Genomic DNA, 11,019 nt, shown 5'->3' with positions numbered 1-11,019 from the left:
CCCCCACCCCCACCCCCACCACCATCACCTCCCTCTGTGCTCTCCCTCTTCCCTCTCTGCCTTCCTAGTGTGCATAGCTTGCGAGTGTGCGTGTTTGTAGAGTTAGTGTGTGTACTTGTGCGTGCCTACCGTGTGTGTGTGTGTGTACGAGAAGGACCAACTTTAACACATGAGTTGAACAAATGATATCAAACGTTAACATTGAGAAGTCACCTGTTTTTGAGTTGGGATAGGATTCTTTAAGAAGACCGTCACTCCTGTAGCTGTGGACTTTCTTGCTGGTTTGAAAGGAAATACACTGTTGCCAGTTATTTTTTTTAAATTATTGTTAATATTGCCTTTAAGGTTTATATTTTTTATGATTTTGGGAATATCGGTTGTCTTACGTGACTAGAGCAACAGCAAATTATTTCGTTTAGCTTCCCTCTTCATAAATAGATCGGTATATCAGAAATCCATTGATCTGTACAGAGCTTGAATTTTATGCAACTTTCTTTTTTTTAATGGCTTCGTCAATTGTTTTGACCAGCGTGGCTTCGATATACCGCCTTCATTTACTTTCTCATGTTTACCATTGTGTCTTCAGTATAAACTCCAAACTCTTTCAGAGAGGACGAGCTCCATGTGGCGGACGGGGAAAGGTTTGGGAGTGAACGTTTGAATGCTCTGCTTAAACAAAAAAATCTGAAAACAAAAGCCGCATGTCCTGTGACCAAGCATGAACTGTATGTGGTTTCTCATTCCTAATTTAATTGTGATTGTGCCCCCCCCCCATGTTAGAGTATACATTAACCTCATGGATGTGTTTTTTTACAATGATTTGAAAACAAGCCAGTTTTTCTGCACTGGGCAGAGCACAGCTACCTCAATATGATGAAAGATATTTTTTTGCTCCTCTCTACATAGTTTCCTAAACGGTCTTGCTAAAGCGTAACATCTGAGGTGTGCCACTATTTACTTGTGCAGAAAACGAGAACATTTTCCTTCCCTCTTAACATTTTAAAGGATATATTTTGTTTGTATTGATTTTTGACTTTCATTAACTTTATTTGTGTTTTGCTTCGGAGACGGAACTGAGTGGGGATGATGTACGTTAATTAGCATCTCCACGGCGTTTGATTCAAAGGACCGTAATATGAAAATCCTAAGAAAACAAACAAAATACTAATGCAGAACCTACTCCAAATGCACTCGGATTGCAAATACGAGCCCAAAATGTTGTTTTTTACTTCAAGGAAAAATACCCATAAACCCTTTGAATCAAAGTGTTTTCTGTCTTTATTTAATATGATTGAGGCCAATGGCTATCAGCATTACTCAAATCTAATGTCTCCTTTTTGTATGTGCATATAATACTTGAATACAAATCATTTCAGACACGTGAATGCTTCAGTGTACTTGGCACAACATGACGGACCGGAGATATTCACAGCACAGATCTTGTGTATATTTGACTCTTACAGGCTTTAATAGTTGGTCTTAGTTTGTGCTGGACTCGCCACACTCTGTGGCAGCGTGTACATGATGCAGTCAGCTGCACTAATCTTACACCACTTAGAGTTAAGTGTTTTTGTGTGTGTGAATTTCCACCAGTGAGAAATCTAAAGCATGTTTTTTGGGTAGAAGCCTGGGCTTGTTCGCACGGTTTGTGTTCCACTTAACAACTGTGTGCTTTTCTTCCTCAATGCCTTCCATTGGCTCCCCTGTCACTAGAGTGAGTATCCATTTGCTTTGTTCACACTCTACTAAATACCAAATCACCTCATTAGAATCTAATGAAACTCTACAGAGAAACATTCCACCATTAAATAGAGAAGTATTTTAGGAAATGTTCTCCGATAATTTGAAGACATCAAAGTCACTGAAAGGACTTCTAAAATGTAATTATTCCCATTTAAGGAAGTGATGTGTTGCTGATCCACACATAAAGTGATTAGGCGTTGATGTTGACCACGTTCGCTATTGTGAATGTCACTGTGTGCTGTTCTTTTCACCGCTCTGACACTTGCCTATAATCCAAAAAAACAATACCTACTCTTGATAGTGTGGTAGAAAGATGTGTAACTGTAAACTGCTTTCATAGTGTTTTGTACTAAATGTTTTTCCCTCTCCCTCTTTAGGTTGGCTCTCATAAAAGCTTTCCTGATTTTAAAGAGTGGGCTCAGAGGCTGGAGCTGTCTGCTGTCCAGCATGTGTGCTCACTCTTAACTTCAGACACCGTGATGACCAGCAGTGTGTGGACCCTTGCACAGACAAGAAAAAAAAAAAAAAAAAAGGACATGTTTTCACAGTAATACGACCAAATACACAAGGGTATACTTAAAAGTGGTTTGGGCTGGAAATACACTTCCCCATGCACCACAACACACACACACGCTTCTTAACACACTTATACCTCTGTGTGCAGATGCTATATCAATACGACACTATTCCAGTTTTGTGTGCGGGGACGTTTTCAACACCCGCAATGTTCTTTCTTGCATGAAGATCTTGTTTCCAACCTCCATGGTAGCTTAGAGAATCTTTCATCTTTAACAACTGGGTTGAATGGTCTTAGCTGTGCATCAGTGTACAAAACATTCATGCATGCGTTCCAGCTGTATGTAGGCTTTGCAATTTGTATTTATAGTCTAATGTATAATACTCAAATGACATATTAAGATGGATATATCATAGATATGTAAATCACTGTTTTTATTGTAACCGTTTGAGGAATTTGCACAAAATTAGACTTGGAGAGATGACTCATGCTGAATTTGACTGTGCTCTTGAGTTTTTTTTTGTAATGTTTAATTTTTCCCCTTTGACAACTACTGTAGGCCGATCACTGATCCATTTACTTTCTAATGAAGTCGTCTGCAATGAGGACAACAGACACTTTGATTCATTGGTAAACCTGCAATACAACATTGTTGTCTTATTGCCTCTGCGTTATTATTATTATTATCATGTATCTTTATCAACTGCTGTAAAACTGTGATCTAATGTGAGGGGGCCCCATGCCGGGCCCCTCAGCGACACCTGATCGAAGAACAATTAACACATGTAAAAAGATGATCATTATTGATGACTAATAATGGTTGTACATGCATTACTGAGGTTGTGGTTTCAGGTAAATAAAACATAGTATTTGAATTGTGTCCTTTTTGCGTTCTTGCACAGTCAATGTGTTCCACATTTTTACACAATTAGTCTTTTATACGATCAAAACACCAATGCCACTGTTTTAACAGCTTAGGAAAGTTCTACACTGAGCACTTTAAAGATGTGTGTGTATATATTGTTTTCAAAGTGGGGAACCAGGCGTCATCATAGAGACGCCGCTGATTGAAAACTAGTAAAAGAAATGTACGGACACTATATGATATTACCCCACAGGGTGGCAGCGTTGTGTTGAAGATATCAACAGCACTCTGCGTGTTCTGTAACACCTGCATGACAGGTACAGGCACCAGCTTTTAATAGGAGCCCAGAAGGAGTAGGCTAATATCCTGAAATTATTATTATCAATAAATATCAAGAACAGCTGTTGAAGAGGAATATTGGGAGAAGTGGGAGCTTACTGGTTCCTAAATAAAATGGAAGGATATGTAAAAACATGTAGCTGCCTGAGTGTGAGACACAAACCAGCAATCATGCAGTAAAATAAAGAAATGAAAAATAAGTGTACACCGTTAGATTTCATATCCAGATATGCATCTGGACTCATATCGAGGTGAAGGGTTTGACCGCGTCCCTGCTCTGTCTCTTTAACCAGCACACTCACTGTCACTGGTCCCTCCCATTCCTGCAGCCCTCCAGTGCTGCTGGCCTGAGATGGGAGCGCGCACAGCGGCACCATCACGGCCGAAGAAACGGGATAAACCTGGAAAAGAAACGGAACAAAACAACAGTACCGCATAGGTACGGTGGAGGGGGGGAAACAATGAGGTTAACGAAACAATTGATTCACTTAAACCGGATCGCACCGCTTGATCGCGTTCTCTGAGAAACTCCGATGTTGCCGTCGCTTGTGTTTTGCGCTTTTTATCCTTTCTCCTTGCGCGCTGCTGATACAAAGGCGCTCGGTCTGGAGCAGCAGCAGCAGCAGCAGCTGGGATTACTGCCATATGAATGGAGAAGAGTGAACGGACCTGCTAACACGGGCAAACACGGAATGGTATACACAGACAGTGAGTAAACCGACCAGGATTAAAACACTTTTTAATTTTTTTTTTGTCTCTCCATTGGAGCTAGATCCCCGTGTCACCCCGCGAGGGAGGATAGATGCTGTCATTGTGTCAAGGCTGAGATTTGGAGAAAAAGAAAAAAATCTTTTGAAAGTGTCCCTTTCTGGAATAATGCATGAGAAAGACGAGCTGCATGAGATTGCCGCTTTTTATTCCTTTCCAGGCCTCACACATTCCCGGCTATCCTTCTGCCTGAACAGCCGGTTTCTCTGGTTCAGAATGGGATGTATTGTCGCATCTGCGCAGCCCACGACAAGTGTCACCAATCACACTGTGTGTTTCTGAACGGGTTACCTGAAGGCCTGAAACACTGTCACTGCTCTCTGACCGCAGGGGGCCATTGTTGTCGATAAGGACTCTAAAAAGGACAAAACGGTGCGCCCTTGGCTTCATTCACCCAGTGTGTGTGTGTGAGCCAGGGTCAGTCACAGAAATAAAGTAGGCACAATATGGTGGAGCCGGTGGGATTTACCGAGGCGTGGAAAGCACAATTCCCAGAGTCTGAACCCCCCAAAATGGAGCTGCGATCCGTCGGGGGCATCGAGCAGGAGCTGGAGAAGTGCAAAGCCTCCATCAGGCGCCTGGAGCAGGAGGTGAACAAGGAGCGCTTCCGCATGATCTACCTGCAGACCCTCCTGGCCAAGGAGAGGAAGAGCTATGACAAGCAGCGGTGGGGCTTCAGGCGGACGCCGCTGAACGAAGGGATGGACCCTGCGGCCATACAGGGTGCGGAGTGCCAGTCCCAGCAGCCGCACATGCAGGAGACCGGTGGAGTTGGAGTAGGAGTCGTCGGTGGAGGGTATGGTGGCGGCAGTATGGAGAGGAGCCGTTACCAGCCTCTTGGAGATGGAGCTGGAAGGTCCAAACCCAGGCCTCCACCGGCCAGGAAGTCGGCCTCCCACGGAGACGGACTGGAGTCGGCCTTCGAGGTGCCGCAGCAGGCTGAGTCGATGTCTTGCGACAACCTCGATGGCCTCTCGCCGTCCAAGCAGAGAGGCGGCATCTCGGCCTCCCCCCGCAGACTCAACCTTCCGCCCCCAGACAAGGAACTGCCCATTGACCCCAAGGACAAGCTGGGAATGGGACTTGGCGTGGCGGCCCTTAGGTCCAACTTTGAGAGGATCAAACGGGCCAACTCTCACTCTGCGGGGGATGTAGCAAAGGGCCAGGAGAAGCAGCAGCAGCTGCCGCCGCCTCCGCCACCATTCTACTCTAACATGGAATTCCACCACGAGAGGGGTCTGATCCGGGTCAACGACCGTGAAGTTTCTGACAAGATCAGCACCCTGGGCAGCCAGGCCATGCAGATGGAGCGAAAGAGATCTCTTCACTCCCTCCCAGGTAACCTTGCAACGGTGGCAGGGGAGCTCCGCGCCAAGCCAGTGTACAGAGGCCGGTCCACTGAGAGCACCTGCGGCTATGATGCAGAATATGAAGACGGGGAACCCAACCAGCGGCACGCAGGGAGGGCCAATGGTGGCAAGCCTCCGCCCCCTCCTTGGCAGCCCTCCGAGTTCCAGGCCTACTCCAGTGTCTACGTTGGTGGGGTGATGATGGGTGAAGGTGGCGGTGGAGATGGGAGAGGCGGTGGGGGAAGTGGTAGTGGAGTCACAATGAGAGACCTCGGGGGAGGTGATGACCACCTCCTGACCTGGCCACGCCGGTCCTACTCCCCGGGGAGCTTTGAGGATGTCGGCGGAGGCGGCGGCTACACGCCGGACTGCAGCTCCAACGAGAACCTGACGTCTAGCGAGGAGGACTTCTCCTCGGGACAGTCCAGCCACGTCTCGCCCAGTCCCACCACGGCCTTCCGCCGGCCCTTCAGAGAGAAGAGCCGCTCGCCGTCCCAGAACTCCCAGAACTCCCAGCACTCCTTCGACAGCAGCAGCCCTCCGACGCCGCAGTCCCAGAAGCGTCAGCACCGGCAGCAGGGAGGCCACGTGGTCATGTCTGAAGCCACTATTGTGAGCGTTCGCAAGACCGGTCAAATCTGGCCACCTGGTGCCCATCATGAGCTCGTGCCGCATGGTAGAACATCCCATGACAACAGTTTCCATGGAGACCACCTAGGTGAGTGGTGGCTGCCGTCTCTAATCTTTGTTGTGATGGAAAGCAGGTGGGCTGGACCCCAGAGAGAAACTGAGTACGTCTGGTTGTGTGTGGAGGAACGACAGATGAATGAGTGTACTTTAGTCATGTTTTGGCGTCTTTTCTTCTGCCTTTTTTAGCCTCTTCTTCACGTAATGCGACTTTCCTCCTCAAACCACAAAGCAGCCGGATGATGACGTGATTGATAGTATGTGCGTGATTGTGAGCGCGGCACACACACACTCAGGGCTGTGTGCTCTTTGGATGGCCTTGCGTGGGAGACGGATGAAAGATCCACCTCTGCTCATTCCTGGAATGTCAGTCGGGTGGGTTCACAATAAACGCGGTCAGTCTGGGTTGAAACTGTAGGTCTAGCCTTTCTCAGACGACTCCTGCGGCTCCGAGTATGAAATTTCATTCACAGGTGTCTGTCTGTCTGTCTGTCTGCCTGTCTCTCTCTCTCTCTCTTCCTGAAATGTGACAGAGTAGAAGACGATTCCCTGAGCCTCCAAGCTGAAACTCTTCACCCGCTTTTATCACAGAGCAGGACAAAAGAAATCCACTCCCCAAACAATTATGTGCCGGATCCCTAACCACTTAGTCGTAGCCTTTGAGCATATGGCAGCTGCAATAAAAAACAGCAGCTAGCAGATAGATGTGCAGCCTGGAGCTAACTTGGCAGTTCAAGCCCAACAATAGTGGACTTGTGTCGCTCAAAGAAGCACATTAGTAGGACTTACTTTACTGTGATTCCACAGTAAAGTTTCAATTGCAAACCAAACACTGCTCGGGTAGTTCAAATATTTGACATGATTTGTAGTCATTGAGTGTTGTTGAACCGAGGTGCGGTTAGCTGCAGTTGTGCACAATTTGCTTGTTGTCTGTGTTTTAGCGCCCACAATATTGTAACAGATTTGGGACCGCTGGACCAGACTGGCAGCGAGGTGCAGGCATCACACGCTCGCTCCAGTGCCGGGACAGTTCAGAGGAGAAGAGTTTGTCAGATAGAGAATGAAAGAGAATGAGGAACACCGAAAGATAAAGCGAGGGGGAAAGTGTGCAGGCAGAAAAGATCCGATGCAGAGTCCCAGAGATGCCAACTGTACAATAAAGTTATAGCTCATTAAAGTTATGTGAAGGCTTAATACCATTATCTTGCTCTTGTGCTATAAGATTCAGCACTAAAGATGTTGCTGTCATCTCTCTGGATAGCATTACGGTCTGAAACCCGATGCTGCTCATTGCCCAAATATCCTGAACAGAGAACGGGTCCCTGTGCATCTATAATTCATTTATTTGAATAGAGCCACCGACACAGTGGTCCTGGTGGAATCAACTCAAATGTTTTTTTTCCAGGCAGGATGCAATCACCAAACTTCAGATGAACCACCTCAGACACATTTGCAGTGAAAGTGAAAGACATCTTTCCTTTTAATTACCACTCCCCGATGACAAGTAATAGGCAAACAGCATTGACAATTAGGTACAATGCTAACGTTCGTCGCTCTAACAGCCAATCCGGATTGTGCACCGTGAGGAGATAGTGAGTCCACAGCAAATGGCAGGCTAATTCCCCAGCTGCTATGTTTAGGATTATCGCAGCACTCGTCTGCTCTCTTTTGTTTTAACATCTTTTCCACAACAGCGAGCCCTGTGGGGAGTTTGGCGAGCCGGAAGAGCAGGGACGGAGATGGAGGGTGTAGGATATTGGGGGGGGGGGGGGCATTTAGTGGGATAATCTGGAATTTGAGCATCAGAAGTAAAGATGTTGGTTAGACACCCCCGCTGAGTGGTTTTGTTTTCTAGTTGGAGGTTTAAGCTGAGGGCAGACGAGCACGATGTTGACAGCGGAGGGGATGATAACGATGAATATTGCATCATTTTGGGCCCCCGGCGGTGTGTGGTTTTTAGAACAGACCGGAACAGAGAGAGGATAGTAATCGAAGAAGAGTGTGTTTTTAGTGGGCGGCTGATGGTAATAACGAAGAGTGGGACGGTGTTGCGAGGAAGACTTGAGGGAGGCAGAGTGCAAGGCAGAGCTGTCGTTTCTCGCTTCATTGGTCAGGGATGCGGGGGCTGCAGAGAGGCACAGATGGGAAGAACTCTCCCGTTGTGTAACACACAGACTGTCGGGCTCACTCACAAAGACACACACACACACACGCGCTCGATGTTTACTCGTATACCTTGAGGCGAATTTGCCTTCAGCGATAGGTGTGTTGTTCAGACCGGGTTGAAAGGGGGGACGGATGCTTCCTGCCAGTGGTTGACTCGAATCTGGAGATGCCGCCGTCTCTCTGTGGAGGAGGCGCACCATGTGCCAGAGCTGTTCTGATGCAGCGATTAGTTCTCTCCTCTTTTATTTTTTTTCTCTGCATGCTAACAGCAGAAGTAATTGCCTCATGGGGTGTTTCGTTTATTTAATGTTGGAGGGGGGCTTTAAGGATGAAAAGTGTACATGCTGAGCAGAGACGAGCAGGTCTTTGTGGCTACGACAGAAAAGACTAAATGAGTGAAAGATTAAAATAGAGATATCTCCCTCGAGTGTCATTCAGTGGAGAAAGCAGAAACGCTTGGCAAGTTAAAGCTCGTGAAAAAGAAATGGCAAAACATGTTTGGAGGCACAACTGCCAACTTTTCCCTTTTGGAAACTGAGCAGAACAAACACGAGCGCGGCAATGTTACGTCATGCCAAGGTAGACGACTGACGAGGCTCTTTCTCGTTGCCATGACTCAGTACTTCACCTCTTGCTGCAAGTAAACCTCTGCGGAAAAGAAAGGAAAGAAAAACCAACAGCACAATCCAATCCCAATGTTTCTCACACACACAGGACTGCAGTTAAAGGTGGGACAAATATCAGATTTGTGGAGAGGTGGATTAAGATCAAAACCAAAACCTCACACGTATTACCAGCTGACAGCTTTAGTGAGGTCAGTTCATTGAAGAAAAGGAGCTTTCACTACCTTCAGTAATGGAACGGGTGGTGTCCAAAATGTCTTCATAGGCTGTCTCCATTGATTCATTTGAAGGCAAATATGCCTCTTAACCAGTGAATACCTGTGGGTTTGTGTCTCTGAGGGCGGGGATGCTAAAAGCAGGACAGACCTGAAAAAGCCTCAATGGGTGTATTGTCCACAACCTCCACCTCCCTCAGCTGGGTCCTGCCAGAGGCCGTATTTTAAGACAGGCACGACCCCCCCCCACCCCCCCCTGCTCTCTCTCTCTTCAATCTCTCTGGTCTCAGGGTCACCTATCACTTCATTTTACTTGACTTTATTACATTTCACACAAAAATAACAACATTCCTCAAATTACAAAACATGTCGCTAATACCATTTGGCTAAATGACCTCAAAGGCCAAACTAGGTTAGCTTAATCTGATATTTCCAACTAATTCTGGAACAGATTCCTCCAAATAGGAATACATAAATAAAAGAAAATACATTTACCAAGTAACGGTAAGGAGCTGTTGATACAATGATTACAGGTGACTTAAAAAGTCGTCCACATTTTAGCATGTGTTGGTGTTGAAAAGGACATATCCTAGGATATCAGCGTTGAGCGTGTTGCTTGCGTGCGTGTGATTTGTCTCAACAACAAGCCGGCGATCAGTGATCGAATTATGACAGGAAACGATGGACACGGCTCATGAGACACTGAGAGAGATATTTTCCGTGGCACCTTCGGCCAAGCTCGCATGCTTTACAGTAGTCTGGCGTGGCACAGTGACCCCCTTTTCACTCTGAGAGGGGGGGGGGGGACTGTAGCTCTTAAAAATGCTTATTCAGTATGTGCTGTTGAGAGAGCTTGGCAGTAAAAAGACTCGGTGACCTCAGCGGGCACACAGGAGCTGCAGGCCTACAGTCAGGCCCTGAGTGTTAGGAAGGAGAGGAGAGAAGCACGGGAGGAGAAGAAGAGGTGGAGGAAGGGAGGGGTGAAGCGGATCTGCCTTTCTTGCCAGATGGGTGCCCCCCTCAGCCTTTCATTGGACTGTTGCAACTTGCTCGGACCAAGTATGCCGGCACAAAGCGGCCCCTTTGTTTCCTTTTTGGTGGGATCAGTTATGGAGGAAGAAAACTTGCTTTCTGAGAAAAAGTAAAAAAAAAAAAAAAAAAAAAAAAAAAGCCTGTGAACTCATTCAAGATTTGAGCTAGTTGTCTGTAATACTGCTTATGCGCTGCAGTGTTTAACCACATGCAAAACACAAGATGTAAACTATATCCTATAAAGTATAAAGCAGTCATGTCTGGTGGGGTCTCATGCCGTGTTGCTGCAGCAGAAGTCCATCTTGACACGTCGCTCCGTTGGCAGTGGGAGGCAGGAGGGTGGAGCAGCTCCAGCTGCTACCCAGTGAGAGTCAAACTGCCTGGCTTGGTTTGTGGGGCTGGACCCAGCCAGCTTCAGCCCTACACTCAAACGCAGACCTCAGTGTGTGTGTGGGTGTGTGTGTGTGTTTGATGTAGTGTGTGAGGATGGTGGGGGTGTTTTCTTTGTCCACTGTCCATTCGTTTGGAGGGAGGGATTTTCGGACATTCAAGCTAAACTTTGTTTGTAGTGAAGCTACAGGCTGATCATAACTGGACTCTGCAGAAAGACACATAAACACAAACTCACAGCCCTCCAAAGACTAATTGCTCTTCCCTGCTTTGGCTTATTTCTTCTCCTTTTTTGTGTGCGCTTGTATACTTCCTATGCCAAGCA

The 11,019-nt window shown here is 46.8% G+C and overlaps 1 protein-coding gene and 1 long non-coding RNA gene across 2 annotated transcripts in view; both read left to right on the top strand.

Moving 5' to 3' along the window:
• Positions 1–16: 16 nt before the first annotated feature.
• On the top strand, positions 17–3,140 carry LOC116388149 (uncharacterized). The gene is made up of 2 exons (XR_004213056.1): positions 17–1,714; positions 2,121–3,140. It is a non-coding gene; the product is annotated as an uncharacterized LOC116388149 (long non-coding RNA).
• Positions 3,141–3,817: 677 nt separating this feature from the next.
• The window catches only part of bcr (BCR activator of RhoGEF and GTPase), a 73,044-nt gene continuing 65,842 nt past the window's right edge, over positions 3,818–11,019 (top strand). The window contains exon 1 of the mRNA XM_031855446.1: positions 3,818–6,299. Coding sequence (XP_031711306.1) covers positions 4,679–6,299 — 1,621 coding nt within the window. The 5' untranslated portion in view covers positions 3,818–4,678. The remainder of the gene's footprint in view (positions 6,300–11,019) is intronic.

Source organism: Anarrhichthys ocellatus, unplaced genomic scaffold, assembly GCF_004355925.1.
Source record: "Anarrhichthys ocellatus isolate YVR2014 unplaced genomic scaffold, GSC_Weel_1.0 scaffold16, whole genome shotgun sequence".
NCBI classification, from domain to species: Eukaryota; Metazoa; Chordata; class Actinopteri; order Perciformes; family Anarhichadidae; genus Anarrhichthys; species Anarrhichthys ocellatus.
Note: the sequence above shows the minus strand (reverse complement) of the source record. Positions and strands in the feature narration are given on the sequence as shown.